We start from the raw sequence: 20,982 nt of genomic DNA on the forward strand, positions 1-20,982 counted from the left end.
CATTTGTCTTCCAATTTAAAAAATAAATTAAAAAATTTTTGTTAATTGAAAGAGAGAAGGACTGGGTCCAGGCTGAAACCAGGTGCCTGAAACTCAATCTTAGTCTCTCATGTAGGTGACAGAAACTTGCTACTTAAGCCATCGCTGCTGCCTCCCAGGGTACACATTAATAGGAGGCTGGAATTGGAAGCAGAGCAAGGCCTTGAACCCAGGACTCTGATGTGGGCATCTCAGTGACAACCCCTGAACCAAGCATCTGCCTTTGTGTGTATCTTCTCAGGTCATCCTGTGTATCTCTGTGTCTTTCTGCCTTGGACTTACGCTTCTAAATACTGCATAAAATTTTACATAAAATGTTCCCTTTTGCTGTGCAATGAACTCCATTTCTTTAGTAAGATTACACACACTGGAGCAAGTTGTTGGGCTGGCAGTGAGATGCCTGCGCCCCACACCGGGGTGCCCAGGTTCCGTTCCTGGCTGTGGTTGCTTACTCAAGCTTTCTGGCGAGGCAGATCCTGGGATGCTGCAGTGACGCCCCAGGTAACTGGGTTCCGGCCACCCGCATCCAAGACTGGTGTTGTGTTCCCTGCTGTGTGGGCATTTGGGGAGCGAACCAGGGGTGAGAGCTCTTTTTCTCATCTTTCTGTTTTCCTATCTCTGTCTTCTCTCTCTGACTCTCAAATTAAAAAAAAGGGGGGGGTGCAGGGAGATCCCATACTCTGTAATTAGGGAATCTCTGTAATTAGGGAATACTGTGTTGTATTCCCACAGTTCCTAAGCATAGTCTGTGAAGGAAATACCAACAGGAAAAAATAGAAGAAAGGAACGAGATGGGGACAGTGAGAGAGACACACAGAGGGCAGCGCTGGATTTGTTATTGCAAAGGATTTTTTTTTTTTCTTAGAGTCAACTTACCTTGAGGAAAAGGAGGATCTCCCACTAAGATTGGGGTAAATGGGGTAGAGATAGGAAACCCAGAGCCACAAGTTTAAGAACTGTACAAAGTTCAGAGATGTATTTTGTCTTTTCTATGTCTTTTTTTTTATAGTGCTTAGTAAATGACTGCATTAAATTCTTGGACTAACTTGAACTTGGGAAAGAGCAGAGAGAAGGGTAAAATAAAGACTTTAGTTGCAAGGTTGTATAGTTTGTGCCAGAGACAGCTCTCAATTAGGACCAAGCCCTAAGAAAGGGATTCCTGAGAGATTAGGGCTGTTGGGTTATTTAAATCTGTACCGTTGTTGGTACTGTTTGCTTATAGCTAATAACAACTGGACTCTAGTTCTAAAGCATTGTGTGTGCTTTCAAAACTTTCCAGGGACCAGTGCTTGTGGTGCAGTGAGTGAAGCTGTCTCTTGTGACTCTGGCATCTCATATTAAAATGCTGGTTCAAGTCCTGGCTGCCCCACTTCTGATCCAGCTTCCTGCTAATGCACGTGAGAAGGCAGGAGATGATGGCCCAGGTGTTTGAGCCCTGCCACCCACATGGGAGACCTGGCCCAGACCTGGCTGTTGTAGCCATTTAGGGAGTGAACCAGTGAATAGATGATCTCTCTCTCTCTCTCTCTCCCTCTTTGTCACTTTGCCTTTCAAATAAATCAACAAGTCTTTGAAAAGCAAGAAACTTCCACAGTGAGTCTTTCAGGTAGCATTAAAGGATTAGGAAGCAGTAGGTGACTGAGAGTGCTGTAATATAGAAGGGAATTTTAGGACCGAGTTGAATTTTTTTTAGAAGATGTATTTGTTTATTTGAAAGAGTTATACAGAGAGAGAAGGAGAGGCAGAGAGAAAGAGAGGTCTTCCATCTGAGCCAGGAGCTTCTTCCCAGTCTCCCACATGGGTGTAGGGCCCCAAGGACCTGGGCCATCTTTTACTGCTTTCCCAGGCCATAGCAGAGAGCTGGATTGGAAGTGGAACAGCCAAGACTCGAACCAGCGTCCATATGGGATGCTGGCACTGCAGGCAGCGGCTTTACCCTCTAAGCCACAGCACCGGCCCCAGCCAACCTGAATTTATCAGGTTTAAATTCTTTATTTGGTAATTCAGTATCTTTACTTTCTATGGAAAACTAGTTTTCCTCTAAGTTTGCTTTTGTTGTCCCCCAAAAAGTTAAAGCAAACTTAAAGTCATCTGAATTTACCTGAGACAATCCAGCCCTTAACTCTTTTTCTTTTTTTTAAAGATTTATTTATTTATTTGAAAATCAGAGTCACACAGAGAGAGAAGGAGAGGCAGAGAGAAAGAGAGATCTTCCACCCGCTGGTTCACTCCCCAGTTGGCTGCAACGGCCTGAGCTGTGCGGATCTGAAGCCAGGAGCCAGGAGCTTCTTCTGGATCTCCCATGTAGGTGCAGGGGCCCAAGGACTTGGGCCATCTTGTACCTTTTTCCCAGGCCATACCAGAGAGCTGGATTGGAAATGGAGCAGCTGGGACTTGAACCGGCGCCCATATGAGTTGCTGGCCCTGCAGGCGGTGACTTTACCCGCTGTGCCACAGCACTGGTCCCTAGGCCTTAACTCTTGCCTGTCATTGAGACTGCCCCCATTTTTTGGAAATAAATGCCTGCACTTAAAAACAAATGAACCCTGGAGTCTAGAGTAGGAATGAGAAAAGGTATCCAGTACAAATTTGACTACATTTCCAAAGCAAATACTATTTTAAAATTTATCTCATAACATCTGTATCAGGGCTCAGCAAACAAGGACTAACAGTGGTTTTTTGTTTTTTTCTTTAAACAACCAATGAGCTAAGGATTGTTTTTACATTGATAAAGGATTCTAATCAAAGTAAAAAAGAAAAATATGCAGACGGACTGGATATCCCTGAACAGTGTAAAATATTTACTCTCTGACCCTTTCAACTTCACCAGCTCCTGATCTGCATCACTCAGGGTATATGGTAGTATTTTTTTTATGTGAACATTTAACATTTCTTGTTCTTTTGTTTATTTTTCTTACATTTTAATAGCTTTTAAAGCATACTTACATGGTTTTTCCTTTTTTGAATGTACTACAATTAAAGAGTGGTTATTCAGGTTTTGCTTTTACAGCAGTGTGGGAATAAACAAATTTGCACACATTTGTCTGACTTGTGGGATTGCTTGGTCAAATATTTTGTGCATTTAGAAATCCGGTAATTGTCGCTAAATTGCCCTTGCTCCAAATTAGACCAGTTTGTATGTTTCCCGATATTATTTACTGTACTTGTATCAACCCTCAGAGACAAAAATACAGTAGTTTGTTTAATCAGGTAGATCTCTTCAGTTATCTATTGCTGTCAAATAGAAAATGTAGTGACTTAAAACGACATCATTTTTTTTTTTTTTTTTTTTTTGACAGGCAGAATGGACAGTGAGAGAGAGAGAGAGAAAGGTCTTCCTTTTGCCCTTGGTTCACCCTCCAATGCCCGCCGTGGCCGGTGCACTGCGCTAATCCGAAGGCAGGAGCCAGGTGCTTCTCCTGGTCTCCCATGGGGTGCAGGGCCCAAGCACTTGGGCCATCCTCCACTGCCTTCCCGGGCCACAGCAGAGAGCTGGCCTGGAAGAGGGGCAACCGGGACAGAATCTGGTGCCCCGACCGGGACTAGAACCCGGTGTGCCGGCGCCACAAGGCGGAGGATTAGCCTAGTGAGCTGTGGTGCCGGCTATTTTGTTTATGAATCTCTAGTTCGGATGGAAACAACTTGTTGCTGCTTGCCATGATGTCATTCGGGAGGCTCAGGGGCTCAGGACATGGTCACTTACAGATCTAGAGATACCAGCTGTGGAGAACACCTGTGAGGCTCTTCCTGTGTCCCTCACCAGGGAGTCACGGGTCCAGGAAGAGCATCCTGAGGAGCAGGGAGAAGCCACAGCACCTGCGTGATTTAGCCTCGAAGTCACATAGTGTCATTTATGTTGGAGTCACCCTTAAATGTGACTTCTTCTTACTGGCAAAGTGGAAACATCAGAGTGTAACGGAGCACGTGAGATGGGATGAATCGGCGCTACCATGTTTGGAAATGACAGTCTGCCCCAAGACAGCATGTTTGTTTTAATGTGCGTGTCTTTACTTATGGTTGTACTTACACATATCTTCATGCATTCACTGATTATTTCCATTTCTTTTGCTGTGGCCTGCCTTTTCATATATTTTGCCCCTTTTCTACTGGATGGTAGGTTATTGGCTATTGTCTGTGTTATTAATTTGTAATGACTCTTGGAGATAAAGCAAATTTCGACTTGCCGATGCCGTGGGAGTTGTAAAAGTTGTATGATTGTATGTGGGGGTGGTTTCGTTTGGTGATTGTGGGGATGTGTGGAGAAATTATGTTTGAGAACCATGGTACTTTTTTTTTTTTTTTAAATATTTACTTATTTACTTGAAAGTCACAATTACACAGAGAGAGGAGAGGCAGAGAGAGAGAGAGAGTTCTTCCATCCTCTGGTTTACCCCCCTGATGGCTGCAATGGCTGGAGCTGTACCGATCCGAAGCCAGGAGCCAGGAGCTTCTTCTGGGTCTCCCACATGGGTGCAGGGGCCAAGGACTTGTGCCATCTTCTGTTGCTTTCCCAGGCCATAGCAGAGAGCTGGATTGGAAGTGGAGCAACTAAGTCTTGAACCAGTGGCCATATGGGATGCCAGCACTGCAGGCGGCGGCTTTACCCGTTACGCCATAGTGCCAGTACTTTGGTTGTTAAGCAAGGGGAAGAAGGATGCGTGGGGACCATTTCCTTTTTCTTCCAGCCATTAGCCTCCCCATCACTCTCCAGCAGTGAGGAGGAGATCAAGGACACTCCAGTTCTCAGAAGCCAGAACATTTTAGATATCCACAAGGGCAAGCAGAGCATGGTGGGGCGGATAATAGAACCACAGAAGCATATATAATTCAGCACTGAAGTTTGCTTTGGGTTTCTTTTAGTTCTAAAGTGTGATCTGACTAATTTTTAAGCCTTGCTGTCCTCTATACTGAGGGTCAAAATTCTATCAACAAAAAGAGATTGGCCTAACAGTTATGATCATTTTCTAAAATATGGGGATGCTTAACAAAATAAAGTATTATTTATACCTTTCCACTAAATTAGAAAGTTACTCTTCATCTACTGTCCTGATATGGATAAATTCTTAATAATAGGTAAGTCCTCCCGATGTTTATCATTTTTGACAGCTGTACAGGGATGGGCTGATGCTTGTCATTATGGTACTCATTTTAGGTACGGTTTGATCCAGAGACTTAAGTAGTAACTGCACTTGAACTCCACGTCTCCTGACTCTGCTCTATTTCTTGTTGGTATCATTGCGTCTTCATTGTGATGGACAGATGGTGGCCAGTATCTCTAACCCTATGTCCTTCCAGGTTCAGGGCCTGTGGGGGATGTGGGCAGAGAACTCTCAGTAGCTTAATATAATTTCTGAGATTTTCATTGGCCATAAGTGGGTAATATATTGTGGTCTGGGCAGTGGAAGTGTGCTGATTGGCCCAATCTGAATCCCATGGTCACTATTGATGCTGGACGTGGAGTTAACTCCACAGGACTGTTCTTGGAGGAAGTGGTTCTTTAAAGGAAATTCTGAGGGTGTGTGTGTTCATTTGTTTGTTTTAACAAAAAAGATGCTGGGCAGGCGGAAACAGACAAATAGAAAAACAAATTCTTATCGACTACAGTTAAGTTTTAAAGCAGTTTTCTTAGGAAATTGGTGGTATTAACAAGAAAACTAGCTACTTTAGTTTCTTTAGAAGCATTGATTTACAATCATATTAATGAATGATTTTTTTTTTACTAAAGCAGATGTTCTGAATTTCTATGCGTGTGACAGAAGTTTTGTGTTCAGATTTATATTTGAAAGATACGTGAAAAGATGAGGGGTTAGGATCATTCTGCCCTTTTGCCCACTGGCAACATTTTGGATAGTCATTCTCTAATTATACATCTCCCAAATAAAATCTGAATAAGTTTTAATTTTATATGTTAGTGAACGTTTTTAACCTCTATATAAAATGTATTATATAGTGTTTCAAAAATATTTTAGTCATGTTAATTCGAACTTAAATATCCAAAATCTCTTCAGCTTTGGAGATGAATGTTATTAAAACACAACTCAAGGCCGGCACCGCAGCTCAATAGGCTAATCCTCCGCCGTGCAGTGCCGGCACACTGGGTTCGAGTCCCGGTCGGGGCACCAGATTCTGTCCCGGTTGCCCCTCTTCCAGGCCAGCTCTCTGCTGTGGCCAGGGAGTGCAGTGGAGGATGGCCCAAGTGCTTGGGCCCTGCACCCACATGGGAGACCAGGATAAGTACCTGGCTCCTGCCATCGGATCAGCATGGTGCACCGGCCGCAGCGCGCCGGCCGTGGCTGCCATTGGAGGGTGAACCAACGGCAAAAGGAAGACCTTTCTCTCTGTCTCTCTCTCTCACTGTCCACTCTGCCTGCCAAAAAAAAACAGAACAAAACAAAACAAAACAACAGCAGCAAAAACACAACTCAGGCTGCCAAAAGCTACCACAGTAGAATGATGCACACAGAGCATTTTTAACTGTGAAAGCATAAAGTTGAGCATTTGAGAAAGTATAAGGAGGTTCCAAGTAAAGAAGATTGACTGGAATGTTATCTTAAAGAATAATTACAAAGATTCTATCAATTTTTTTTAAAGATTTTATTTATTTATTTGAGAGGTAGAGTTACAGAGGGAGAGACAGAAAGAGGTCTTCCTTCCGCTCATTTACTCCCCAAATGGCCACAACAGCCAGAGCTGTGCTGATCCAAAGCCAGGAGACAGGAGTTTCTTCCGGGTCTCCCAGGCGGGTTCAGGGGCCCGAGGACTTGGGCCATCTTCTACTGCTTTCCCAGGACATAGCAGAGAGTTGGACTGGAAGAGGAGCAGCAGGGACTAGAACTGGTGCCCATATGGGATACTGACACCGCTGGCAAAGGATTAGCCTACTGTGCCACAGTGTCAGCCCCAAGACTATAAGTTTTAATTAATCAGAACATTTTTACTTCCCTGAGATATTTGAACCAATTAGATCATAAGATAGTTGGGTTTTAACTTATATAGGTGGACCATTTGAAGAGATGACCTGATTTTTTTAAAAATTATTTTCTATTTATCTGAAAGGCAGAGTTAGAGAGAGAGAGAGAGAGAGAGAGAGAAACAGAGAGAAACAGAGAGAGAGAGAGAGAGAGAGAGAGAGGTAGAGAGAGGTCTTCCATCCACTGGTTCACTCCCCAAATGGCTACAATGGCCAGGGCTTGGGCCAGTCCAAAGCCAGGAGTCCAAAGCCTCCTCGGGTATCCCGTGTGGGTGCAGGGGTCCAAGGACCTGGGCTATCTTCTGCTGGCTTCCCAAGAGCATTAGCAGGGAGCTGGATCAGAAGGGGAGCAGCCAGGTCTTGAACTGGCACCCATTTGGGCAGAGGCTTAACCTTCTATGCCACAATGCCAGCCCCAATGACCTGGTATTTAGTTCTACATAAAGGAGGTAAACAAAAAATCTTATGCTAGATAGTGCTCCTAGACCATGAAGTATTTTTATGTGGGTCCTGAGGATTTGTGCTAGTCCTGAGGCACTGCTGAGACTTGCCCCAAGTTCACTTTTCAGTCAGTTCATAGGTGTCGCTCCCCCTCTTCATGGAGGAACGACACAGGACCCTGTGCTGTTCTTTCGTCTGCTCGGCCCTCCCCGGGTTTGCTGCTGGTTCTTCCCGGGTTGGCTACTGTCCCTTCCACCTCCGTGGAAGGGTGGTTCCCCCTGGCCACTTTCCCCACTTCCGCAGGGGAGCGGCACTCCGCCGGCCGGCTCTCTCGGGGCTGCACAGGTGTTCCCCTTAGATGTTCCTCTTAGATATTCCCCTTAGATGTTCCCTCTTAGATGTTCCTGGTGCATGCCGTCTCTCTCCTCCTTTATAGTCCTCCTCCGCCAATCCTAACTCGGCTGCCCACACGCCAAGTACGCTGCTCTCCTCCAATCAGGAGTAGGTCCTACAGTTTATTGGCTGAACTGGAGGCAGCTGTGTAGAAGCTGTTTTCTTCTCTCCCAGCACCATATTGTGGGAGAGCAGATGCATAGAATAAGTCTTAATTCCAGTAACTTAGTCTAGTCCGAGTTGCTCCCCACACATAGGTTTGAAATGTTCTGTGTTCTCCACTCTCTACTGGGTGAGCATCAGAGTTTGGTAAGGATTCTACACTACTCAGGTCTAGGGTGCCTTGGAGGTGGTTGCCCTAACTTCCTACAGAATGCAGAGATTTCTGCAGTAATATGATGCTTCCATTATAGATTCAATCCTTGTCCAAGCCCTACATACTGTCAGTTGCATTATGATTGCATTTGTCATTCGCGAGTTGAAGGATAGGGCATTGCTGTGTCCTCTCTAGCAGTAGAAGAGTGGAAAGACCCAGTCATATCTATTAGGTATATATAGTGTATAGGTAAACATACCCATAGATAAAGGTGTAGCCTCTTTGATTTCTTTTCTTCCTTCTTTTGAAATATTCTCTCATTATTTACTGTTTTATTTCTTTGTTTACATTTGGTGACTTACAAATATTGGGATAAAGAAATGAATAATGATAATGAGGAATATGTAACCTCATAGAGTTGTTATGAAACTTAAAGGATTGCATGTATAGAATGTTTAACACAGTGCATGACACATAGTAAGTGTTTAATAAATTCTGCCAGTATGGTAATGGTAATGATCTCTAATATAAGTCTTTTCCTGTTAGATTAATAGGGAAGATAACTGTAATTAACACAAGGCTGAATGAAATAACTACCACAGTAGAGAGAGAAATAAAGTTCTTATTTATGCTAATAAAGGAGCAATTAATTTCAGTTGGAGAATTGGAAGGGGGAATTTTTCCTCCTGAACTTTGAAGTGTGAATAGGATTCCTTATAGAAAAGGGAAAGGGGTAGTAGTCTAGTTTGAGGGGTAGCATGAGCAAGACTGTGGAGCTAGGAAAGTGTGTGGCTGGATTCATAGAACCTTCCACAGTCCTGTGTGATCCAGGGGCTGGGTATGTGGTACATCTGGTGGAAAGTAAGGGTGGGATATAGAGAAGTCAGCCTGCTGAGAACTCTGAAAACAATAATGGGAAGTGTGTATTTTATTCTAGAGGCTTTGGGTAATATTTGTAGGTCTGAGCAGAGGAAGTAATTATACTGCCAAACAGATATGCTTATTGTATACGGATAATTAGTGGCTCCTGTCAACTTAAAATTTGACTGAAAGGGCCAATAAAAAGTGTACAGTGAGCGAAAATGGTTGCTGTAGTCTAGGGTGTGAAGTAAAAACTGTTGGTACTTGTGGAAGCATGAGTCTTTCAGAGTAAGCCTTAGGAAACTTTTGTAAATACATTTGGAGCTTTTCATACTTAAAGGATTAAACAAATTTATTAGACAATAGCCTTCTTTCTCAAAGAATCTTAATCTCTACCTTGGGAGAAGGATTGGGAACGTATGTGCATGGAAAAAAAGGATGGGGCCCTCTGGCTGCCTTCTCATGTGATTGAAGATAGACTTACCTTGGGAAAATGGGCTGGTTTTCGGCCTGAAGGGAGAGCTGTAAGCATATTTTAAAACTGAGCACTTGACTTCTATTTTTAAGTTTCTGAAGATAATTTTATGACACAGGGAACTGGCTTTTAGGGATGAATCTGATGTGTGCAGACTTTAGCATTGCCAATATTCCTTCTCTTTTTAAAAAGATTTCTTTATTTGAAGGGCAGAATGACAGAGGGAGAGAGAAATTTTCCATCTGCTGATTCACTCCCCAAATGTGCACAACAGCTGTGGCTAGTTGAGACCAAAGGCAAGAGCTGGGAACTCTGTCCAGGTTTTCTATATGGGTGGCAGCAATCCAAGTACTTGGTTCAGTATCTGCTGCCTCACAGGTGCATTAGCAGGAAGCTGGGTCAGAAGCAGAGCAGCTAGAACTCAAATCGGCGCTCAGACATGGGATATGGGCTTCCCAAGCTGTGACTTACCCTGATGTACCATAATGTTTGCCTGAATATTTTGTGTTTTTGATATGCAGTGATTTGACTATCCCTGAAGCTTTTCTTGTAATTTTTTTTTCTGATTCTTGTGGAGCTTCTTGCATTTCTGCCACTTATGATTCCAAATAATTCAAGCATCCTGGTTGGAGAAATTTTTAGGAAAGAGGCCTGATTAGGAAATAGAGACTGGTTGACGACTGGTGAAGTGAGAATTTAATTCGAGCTTACAACACTGTAGTTATTGGCTGGATGCAGTGACCAGTGAGTTACTCCTTTTATATTGTGGCGTTGGCCTCTTTTTCTGGTTGTATGGATTACCTAGCACATAACTTAAACAAGCAGTGGGAGTGTATGTATGTAATAACTGCTGGGTTTTTGTTGGTATGAGATGGACTTTGCAGGTATTTTTTGGTGGCAAAAAGCAAATTGCTACTTAGTTTGTGTTTCAAGGAGTACCAATGCTGTCCCACAGGTATATAGTACTCATGTAACATTTCTACTTCTCAGAAATATTTCATTTCTGTTGTTGTTTCATGCCAAGAACAACCTGGTATATAGACAGAACAGGTTTGATTCCATTCTGGTACAAAGTGGATGATGAGACCTAAATAAGAGACTGAGTTATAGTTTCTGACTCAACAAATAAATGGCTGGGATAACCATTTCATATATGGACACTAGCTTTCTGAAAAAGCTTTCTTCTAGGAAGAATAAGGCTGAATGCTGTCTCCTTCTGTTACATTTTAGCGGCGTCTTCGACATCTTCGGAACATCGCTGCTCGGAACATTGTTAATAGAAACGGCCATCAGCTCCTTGATACCTACTTTACACTTCACTTGTGTAATACTGAAAAGATATATAAAGGTAAGGAGACCTGGGGGCTTGCTCTCCAGACTGTTGATCTCATTTTACTTTTCCTGTAATGTGAGTTATTCTCAGTGTTTCCTGCTATTCCTCTTTATGGGAAAGCTAAATTGTCATGCTGTCAGAAAATATCTCATGAGCAGTTGTTATGTATATTGAAGAAGCATGGCTATTGGATAGTTCTTTCAGATAACAGAACCTTATGTTGATAAGTTTATAATTTCTTTATGAATGTTAACTGTTAATATTCCAGAAGCTAGCATTTTTTTTAAAGATTTATTTTATTTGAAAGAGTTATACAGAGAGGTAGAGAGAGAGAGGGGTCTTCCGTCTGCTGGTTTACTCCCCAAGTGGCCGCAATGGCCAGGGCTAAGCCTGGCTGAAGCCAGGAACTTCTTCCGTGTCTCCCACGTGGGTGGCAGGGGCACAAGTACCTGGGCCATCTTCCACTGCCTTCCCAGGTGCATTAGCAGTGAGCTGGATCGGAAATGGAGCAGCCAATATTCGAATCCGCACACCACAGCACGGACTCCTGATTCATTCATTCTTTTTTTTTTTTTTTTTTAAGATTTATTTATTGATTTGAAAGGCAGAGAGGCAGAGGCAGAGAGATTTTCCATCCGCTGGTTGACTCCCCAGATGGCCCTTAACAGCCAGGGCTGTCAGGCTGAAGCCAGGAGCTGGGAGCTTCATCTGAATCTCCCACACAGGTGCAGGGGCCCAAGGACTTGGGCCATCTTTTACTGCTTTCCCAGGCCATAGCAGAGAGCTGGATCGGAAGTGGAGTAGCTGGGACTTGAACTGATGCCCATATGGGATGTCAACCCTGCAGGCGGTGGCTTTACCCACTATACCACAGCGCCAGCTCCTCATTCATTCTTAAACTTGGGATTTTTATAAAATCAAATTTGTTCTTCAGCCATAGTTGTGTTCTTACCCTTGAAATGAAGTGTCTTTCCTCCCCTGGCATGCCACTTAGCATAAATATTTCAGAAGAGGAACTCTATCTGAGGAATCTTCAAAAAGTTTGTGGAAAATGTGTATTATTAAAAACCTATGCATGAATTTAAAATTCTTTTGCACCAAAATAAAGTTATCTCTTAATTCCATTTTCCATGCATTTTTTGAAATGTAATACAATTTGGTGATCTCATTGAGGTTTCAGTAGTTTCAAATATTTTCCATTGAGCTTTCCTTTGAACTCATATATCCAGTTGCCTATTCTACATCTTCATCTGGAGTTTTAATAGTTTTTATTTATTTGTTTTTTTGAAAAGTAGAGAGTGGACCTGGAGGGGGAGAGAAAGGGAGATAATTTCTTTCAGCTGCTTCGCTCTCCAACCAAAGCCAGGAGCCAGGAACTCAAACCAGGTCTCCCACGTGGGTGGCAGGGATCCAACCACTTGAACCATCAGCAGCTGCCTCCCAGGGTCTGCATTATCAGGAAGCTGGAAGCAGGTGCTGAGCGGAGACTTGAACTCAGGTGCTGTGATCTGAGATGTCGGTATCCCAAGTGGCATCTTAACTGCTGTACCATGCATCCAGCCCTGATAACTTAATCTCCGATGTTCAAAGTGGAGTTTCTGATGTTCCAGCTCTGACCCACCTCCTATTTTCTTTATTCTGTTAGAAAATAGCAACTGTATTTCCTTGACTAAAAATCCTGGCGTCCTTGATTGTCTTCTTTCTCTTATACCCCACACCAAATCTTTCAGCAAATAATTTTGACTCTTCTTTTAAATCAAAATGTCTCCATATGTGGCCCACTTCTTAATATCTCCACACCTGTGTTGACAGACTTCTAACAGATTTATCTATCCACGTAACCCTTCATTTTTTTCTCTATCAAGATCTTATTTATTTATTTATTTTTTTGACAGGCAGAGTGGACAGTGAGAGAGAGAGACAGAGAGAAAGGTCTTCCTTTTTGCCGTTGGTTCACCCTCCAATGGCCGCCGTGGCCAGTGCGCGCTGTGGCCGGTGCACCGCGCTGATCCGATGGCAGGAGCCAGGTGCTTATCCTGGTCTCCCATGGGGTGCAGGGCCCAAGCACTTGGGCCATCCTCCACTGCCTTCCCGGGCCACAGCAGAGAGCTGGCCTGGAAGAGGGGCAACCAGAACAGAATCTGGCACCCGGACGGGGACTAGAATCCAGTGTGCCGGCGCCGCAAGGCGGAGGATTAGCCTAGTGAGCCGCGACGCCGGCCCTATCAAGATCTTATTAAAATGTTATTCCTCCTCAAAACCTTCCTGGGGCTTTCCATCTGATTCAGAGTAAAAACAAAAGTCCTGTTTACTTCCTGAAGGTCTTTCATGATCTCACCCCCTTGGCTCTTGGAAGTCTCCTGGTGCTCTTCCCAGCTCTGTCTAGCCACATCAAGATTGTTTCAACTTAAAGGACTCTGTACTTGCTGGTTGTTCTTTGCTCCAGTTTTCTCCATGTCTATCTCAGGTCCTTATACCAAGTATTTCTCAGGCCAACTCTCCTTGATCACTGTTTTGTGACTTTTCTCCTTTCTGATTTATTTTCCTCCACTTTACTTAAGATCATTGGATACAGTGGATATTTAATTATGTGGTTAATGTATGTCTCTATCCACTAGAATGTAATAAGCTCATGAGGGCAGAACTTTTTTTTTTTTAAAGATTTATTTATTTATTTGAAAGAGTTACACGATGGGGTGGGAGAGAGTGAGAGTGAGAGAGAGGTCTTCATCCTCTGGTTCACTGCCCAAGTGGCTGCAACAGCTGGAGCTACACTGATCCACAGCCAGGAGCCAGGAGCTTCTTCCAGTTTCCCACGCGGGTGCAGGGGCCCAAAGACTTGAGCCATCTTCTACTGTTTTCCCAGGCCACAGCAGAGAGCTGGATCGGAAGTGGAGCAGCTGGGTCACAAACTGGTGCCCTTATGGGGTGCCGGCACTGCAGGTGGTGGCTTTAGCTGCTAAGCCACAGTGCTGGTCTGAGGGCAGAACTTTTTAGCTCACTTTTGCTCCTTGCACTGTCCCCAGTACCCGGAACAGTGCTTGCCGTATACTAGGCTCTCAAATATTTTTTCTTTTTAATGAGATTTTTGTTAGGTGATGCAGTCTATGGTTCCAAACATATATAAAGGCTCACGTTAAAACTGCCTTTTCACCTGTCCCCAAGTACCCTGTTTTTCCGCCTCACCCTGATAACCACCGTGATTCTCTTTCTTGAAATCCTTTATGCAAACACAATTAAAAATGGGGATGTTCTTATTCCTTTCTGCCCTCTTCCCCACAAAAGAGTTGCGTATTATGTATTTCTGTACTATATATTTTTCACTTAAAGTGTCTTAAAGGTTTGTCCATATCGATTCTGAAAATTCTTTTTTGCACAGTCCTGCACTGATTAGTTGAATCGTGGTTTATACTGGCTCCTATATAAGGATTTAGTCTTTTTTTTTTTTATTTTGATTAATTTATTGATTTGATCCAATTTTCATATATTGATACAAAATTACTTCATTTTTGTCAAACTGCACAGAAGAAAACTGAAACGACTAGATTTAAGTAAATCCATGTATCCAGTTCATGACAATATACTCTTTTTTTTTTAACTTTTATTTAATTAATATAAATTTCCAAAGTACGATTTATGGATTACAATGGCTTCCCCCCCATACCGTCCCTCCCACCCACAACCCTCCCCTTTCCCACTCCCTCTCCCCTTCCATTCACATCAAGATTCATTTTCGATTATCTTAATATACAGAAGATCAGCTTAGTATACATTAAGTAAGGATTTCAACAGTTTGCTCCCACACAGAAACATAAAGTGAAAAATAATAGATGATTTTTTTTTTTGTCTTTTGCTATACACACAGTGCTACATTGAATAACTGCAGAAGTACGTTATTCTGTGTGAATGCTAGTATGCCTATAGGGCAAGTTCCATATGGAGTTACTGGGACAAAGGGAATGTGTCCTTGGTTTTGGTAGATAAAAATGTATGAATGCTTTTTAAACACAGCTTCATCAACAGACTGTGCAAGCTTGAATTTTTGCCAATCTGATAGGTGAAAAGTACTTCTCCAGTACAGCCCAAGTTTGTATTTCACCTGTTGTGACTGAGATTGAGGCACTAATAAAGCATTTGTTGAATGAATGGAATGCTGCATGACAGCCAAAACATGCCTAGGAAGCAGGCCTTGCAATCTCCTGATTGCTTTGTTTCATTAGGTCTTAGGTAGGTACATAGAGAAGCATTTGTATCTAATGGTTCCTTTTATGTAGCAATAGGTCTTGGATATCTTATTGAAAATTTACTTGTCAAATGATTTTGCTCAAATTGAATGGATAAAAATTAATAAAATTTTATCAGTAAAATAATTTATGATGTATTTTTTTAAAAAAAGTTTTATTTATTTATTTGAAAAGAGTAACACAAATAGAGGAAGAGGCACAGAGAGAGAGATCTTCCATTCACTGGTTCATTCCTCAAATGGTCCTAGCAGCCAGGGCTGGGCCAGGCTGAAGCCAGGAGCTTGGAGCTTTACCTGGGTCTCCCACATGGGTGCAGGGTCCCAAGCACTTGGGCTGTCTTTCACTGCTCTCCCAGGCACAGCAGCAGGGAGCTGGATGGGAAGTGGAGCAGCCGGGTCTCAAACCGGCACCCTTATGGGATGCTAGCATCACAGGCAGTGGTTTTACCTGCTATGCCATGACACTGGCCCCATATGAAGTGTCTTTAGCCACTATTTTATTTGAGTCGCATTACAGCTGTGTTTTTTCCAGGTGTCATTCTTTGAAAAGTGCAGAAACTTTAGCCTTAAAAGTTAATTGACCTGTTCAGAGTCTCCATGCTTAGACATACATAGTACATTATGAACTGGAACTACTTTTGTACTCTAAATTCACTATTTTGTTTTTGCACCATACTCCTAATATTATTGACAATATTTTGCTTTTTTTAAGTTAAAGAATGTTTATTTTCATTTTACTTGAAAAACAGAAACAGGGAGAGAGAGAAAGAGATGGAGAGAGATCTTCTAGTTGCTGGAGAGAGAGTGAGAGAGAGGGAGAGAGAGAGATGGAGAGAGATCTTCTATTTGCTGGTTCACTCCCAAATTCCTGAAACGCCAGGGCTGGGCCAGGCTGAATCCAGGGCTCACTCTGGGACTCCCCCTAGAGCCATCATCTGTTGTCTCCCTGGGTGCGTTAGCAGGAAGCCGAATCTGAAGCAGAGTAGCTGAGGCTCAAACTAGGCACTCCAGTGTGGGATGTGGGTTTCCCAAGCACAACTTAACTGCAGCACCAAATGCCCAGTCCTACAGTGTTTTAGATGTGATCGAACGATAGACAAAGTAGGCCTGGATTGTTAGAGATTGCCTCATCCTCAGTGATTTTTTAAAATTCCAAATTGTGCGCCCCCTCTGTTGGCTTCTCCATTTAAATAAGCAGGTCCATTTGGAGGGTCCAGTGGAGAAGGCAGATTGATTAGCTTGATTCATTTATGTGGTCAGCTGGTCCACAGTTTTTGAAGACATGATGTTATTCATCTTCTTAGAGATAGAGCTAGACATTGTGAGAACTGTTTAGATACTTTTTGAAGACTAAGCTAACAAATCCTCTTTCTCAAAAGAATGAAAGAAAGAATGTTGCGCTTTTCACTGGTTTTAAAAGCATTACATACTTGTAATAAATTCAATCAAAATGAGTACAGTAAAAAATGAATATAAAATGAAGACAAGCAGTATTAGATATATGCTGAAAGTTTGCTGCCGTAACAAACAGCACTTTTAAAACCCCTTGTAGGCTTTTTTCTTTCCTGAATAAAACTAGGACACACATATATTAGGATGTATGTATCTACACATGCATACTTGCCTAGTCAGTTAGTGATTGCAATAATTGGTTAACCAAGTGGGAGCAAAACAAAAAGAGTACTATGTAGTATTGTGTAACGACACATAAACATTGTTAGCATAACTGTAAAAATGAGAGCCAATTGTAAGTCCTTTCTTTGAACCTACTTTTTTACTTAATACAATGTGATTCTTTCTCAAAAACAGAATGATTATTTTTTCATCATTTTTCTTTTTTAAAAAAAGGTTTATTTATTTATTATTTGAAAGCCAGAGTTACACAGAGAGAGGAGAGGCAGAGGCAGAGGCAGAGAGAGAGAGAGAGGGCTTCCATCCTATGGTTCACTCCCCAATTGGCCGCAACGGCCAGAGTTGTGCTGATCTGAAGCCAGGAGCCAGGAGCTTCTTCCAGGTCTCCCACGTGGGTGCAGGGGCCCAAGGACTTGGGCCATCTTCTACTGCTTTCCCAGGCCATAGCAGAGAGCTGGATCGGAAGTAGAGCAGCCGGGTCTCAAACCGGTGCCCAAATGGGATGCTGGTGCTTCAGGCCAGGGTGTTAACCCGCTGTGCCACAGCACCGGCCCCATTTTTCAACATTTTAAAAAGAAGATAAAAATAAAGCTGTATAGATGATATGTTTGTAAGAAGTGTTTTCACCAAAAAAGCTTTCCTGTAGGAAGTTTGTGTTTTGGTCCACTTTTCTTTTACTGCTTGAAGATGTTCAAGGTTTAAGTATTAGTGGGCCACTGTGACATGTTTTGCCATTATTTGAGTTCCATCTTTATGGTTGCATTTTAATACTTTTCTTTAAAGCCCATTATTGTAAAACTTTTAAGCATAATCTATGAAATTGATCAGTCGTGTCTGTGCAAGGAATAGTTTTAGGTACTGATAAGACAGTGGTTGTAACAGAACAAACACTGCTACCCTCATGGAGCTTGCTATCACCAGTTGGATGAGTGGGGCGTATGTTTCAATATATTAGAAAGCAATTTTGTCCATGTAGCGCCTAGAATCATCTCATGTGCCAGTGGTAGGTTGCCTCCACATGGGAAACATTGCCCTCTAACAGTGTAAGGACACAAGAGGCCTTGTGGCTTGGGCAGTGGCAGAGCAGCACGTTGGTAACTTGGGCAGGGTTAGCAGAGGGAATGTTGGGGGATCGTCGGGGATGGAATGTATCTTTGACCCTCTGACATTCTTTCATTTTGTCTTTGAGTTTTAGAACATTACTCAGTATATGTGGAGATCTGTAGAATCATGAAACTTTAGTGCTGACAGAGGACTTTTAATTGTTGCTGCAGAGTTGTCTAATGAAGAAATGAGCCTAAGGAATGTTAGTGACAGAGATGCAATTAGAATTTAGCTTGCCCGGTTGCTGGGTCAATGTCCATTCCACAGCACTGCAGTCGCAGTGGTGCTGATTAGATGTTTGAGAGAAACTGAGAGGGTGGAATCAGTTGCAGGGTGGAAGTGGGGAAGCAGGAAGAAAGTTTGAGCTTGTAAGGGCTCCGATTATGAGTCATGGATAAAAGGAGCCAGTAAGGTGACAGTCCCCGTATTGAATCTACAGAGATTTTAACATTCCTCATGGATGTTTTTCTCTGTAGATGGATTTTCTTTTTTTTTTTTTTTTTTTTTATTTATTTATTTTTTTTGACAGGCAGAGTGGACAGTGAGAGAGAGAGACAGAGAGAAAGGTCTTCCTTTGCCGTTGGTTCACCCTCCAATGGCCGCCGCGGCCGGCGCGCTGCGGCCGGCGCACCGCGCTGATCCGATGGCAGGAGCCAGGAGCCAGGTGCTTTTCCTGGTCTCCCATGGGGTGCAGGGCCCAAGCACCTGGGCCATCCTCCACTGCACTCCCTGGCCACAGCAGAGGGCTGGCCTGGAAGAGGGGCAACCGGGACAGAATCCGGCGCCCCGACCGGGACTAGAACCCGGTGTGCCGGCGCCGCTAGGCGGAGGATTAGCCTAGTGAGCCGCGGCGCCGGCCTCTGTAGATGGATTTTCATTTTTATTTCTACTTTATGTGTTTTTTTTTTAACAGATAAAAATACAGAAATAACTGACCCCCTGATGTTACAAAGATTTCACTAGGACATATATCTAAAAATTTACAGGATTAAGAGTTAATGAACTTATTTGCTTTTGCATCACTTATTGTTCTTTTTCTTCTTTTCCAGAATTTTATAGAAGTGAAGTGATTAAGAATTCCTTGGTAAGTTTACTTTCTGGCAGGTGCATGTGACTAAGCCTATAACTCCCATTTCAGAAAATTCACAGGGGTAAAATAAGTTGTCAATCAGCTCTGGTATTGTGAGGCTTATCAAAGTATCATTCTGCCCAGTTATTGTTAAATCACCATTGATTTTCTCATTGCTGTATCTCTAATACCTAGATCATGCCTGGCACATAGCATTTACTGAATGAATTGATAGTTCTTTGTTTAAAACTTTAATTTAAATCTCTTACAAACCTGGCTTTTGACTTACCAAATATCATAATAAGTGCTATGTTTGTTAAGATATAGTTCCTAAGAATTTCATGTGTAGGGCCTTTTATAGGGTAAATCCACTTGTTTCCCGACAGTGGCATTGCTCATTCAGCAAGCTGCAAGTATCCTGATTTTGATAATGTGTACACTGGATATTTGTGTAACTGGCTTAGTTTACTAGGCCATCTTGAAGAACAGAGCTTTATGGTAACAAAAATGTCCTTGTAATGGTCTAGGACCCTACTAGATTGGCTCCTGTCCACTCTTATGGCCTTGTCTGCTAACACTTTTTTCCTCCCATGGTGCCAGATGTATCTCCTCCTTTCAGTTCTTCAGACATGCTGAGCTCGTCTAGTTCCTTATGCCTGGAACACTTGTTTCCTCAGCTCTTCACTTGGCTGAAGATTGCCCTGAAGTCTCACCTATGTCACTCCAGCAAGGCTTTCTACAATCATTTTACCCAAAGTAGTTCCCTTTCCCCTCATCACTCTTTTTCAAAGTCACTTGGTTTATTTTCTTCAGAGCATTTATCACTATTGGAAACTCTTAAAGATGTTTTTTGAATTGTTAAAATTTGAGAGGCACAGAGACAGAGAAAGACAGAGATAGGGAGAGATCTTCCATCTGATGCTGGTTTACTCCCCAAATGCCCAGAATGGCCAGCACTGGACCATGCTGAAGCCAGGAACCTGGAACTCGCTCTGGGTCTCTCACAAAGGAGGCGGGGACCCAAGTCCTGGAGCCATCATCTTTTGCCTCCTAGGATGCGCACTAATAGGAAGCTGGAATTGGAAGTGAAGTCAAGACTGAATCACGTCACTGATACGGAACACGTTCCAAGCGCCATCTTAACACCCACCCCTAGAAACTCTGGCTCTCATGTGCTTAGTAGCTGTCTTCCATCTACTAGAACATTAGTTCTATGAGAGCAGGGACCTTGCCAGTCTTGTTCACCATTGTAACCCTGGAGTCTAGATTACGATAGATGTTCAGTGACTACTTGTTAAATGAATTAATGAGAATCAGTGGTGTGTTATATTTACAGAATCCTTTTTATATATGTCATCCCATTTTGACCATCAGAACAACTGTAAGGTCCATGGTGCTGGCAGATCTGTTGTTTGTTTGCATGTTTGTTTTTAAGATTTATTTATTTCTTTGAAAGTCAGAGTTATAGGGAGAAAGAGAGAAATAAAGAGATATCTTCCATCTGCTGGTTCACTCCTTAGATGGCCAGAACTGCCAGGGCTGAGACAGGCCAAAACTAGGAGTCAGGAGTTTCATCCAGGTCTTCCACATAGGAAGTAGGGGCCCAAATTCTTGGGCATTCCTCTGCTGCTTTTCCCAGGCCATCAGCAGGGAGCTGAATTGGAAGAACAGCTGGTTCACAAACTGACTCCCATATTCTCATATGGGAAAATGCTGGCATTCCAGGCGGTGGCTTTACCTGCTGTGTCACAGTGCCAGCCCTGATGGGGCAGATATTAAGAAACTGATACCCGGGGCAGATGTTTGGCACAGCAGTTAAGTCACTGCTTGGGCTGCCCTCATCCTGTAATGGAGTGCCTGGTTTGTATCCTGGCTCCTCGGCTTCCGATCCAGCTTCCTGCTAAAGTGTACCCTGGGAGGCAGCAGATGATAGCTCTAGTACTTGGGTTGCTGCCACCCAAGTTTGAGCCTGGATTGAGTTCCAGGCTCTTGGCTTCAGCATGGCCCATTCGTGGCTGTTGTAGGCATTTGGAGGATGAACCAGCAGATGGAATTGTTTTCTCTGTCTCTCCCTCTCTGCCTTTCAGATAAAATGAAGAAGAAGAA

General features: G+C 43.0%; 1 protein-coding gene across 8 annotated transcripts in view; it reads left to right on the plus strand.

Moving 5' to 3' along the window:
• UVRAG (UV radiation resistance associated) overlaps nt 1-20,982 on the plus strand; it is a 327,227-nt gene that overhangs the window by 21,999 nt on the left and 284,246 nt on the right. For 7 of the 8 annotated variants that reach the window (XR_016232752.1, XR_016232751.1, XM_017344617.4 and 4 more), the window contains exons 2-3: nt 10,726-10,843; nt 18,857-18,891. Coding sequence is in view for 6 of the 8 variants with exons in the window: in XM_017344617.4 (XP_017200106.3) it covers nt 10,726-10,843; nt 18,857-18,891 (153 nt within the window). In the remaining 2 variants the exon portion in view is untranslated. The remainder of the gene's footprint in view (nt 1-10,725; nt 10,844-18,856; nt 18,892-20,982) is intronic. The other variant, XM_051822272.3, reaches the window with a different exon arrangement.

This window comes from Oryctolagus cuniculus, chromosome 1 (assembly GCF_051225735.1).
Source record: "Oryctolagus cuniculus isolate XC-2025 breed Fujian yellow rabbit chromosome 1, ASM5122573v1, whole genome shotgun sequence".
In the NCBI taxonomy this organism is placed as follows: Eukaryota; Metazoa; Chordata; class Mammalia; order Lagomorpha; family Leporidae; genus Oryctolagus; species Oryctolagus cuniculus.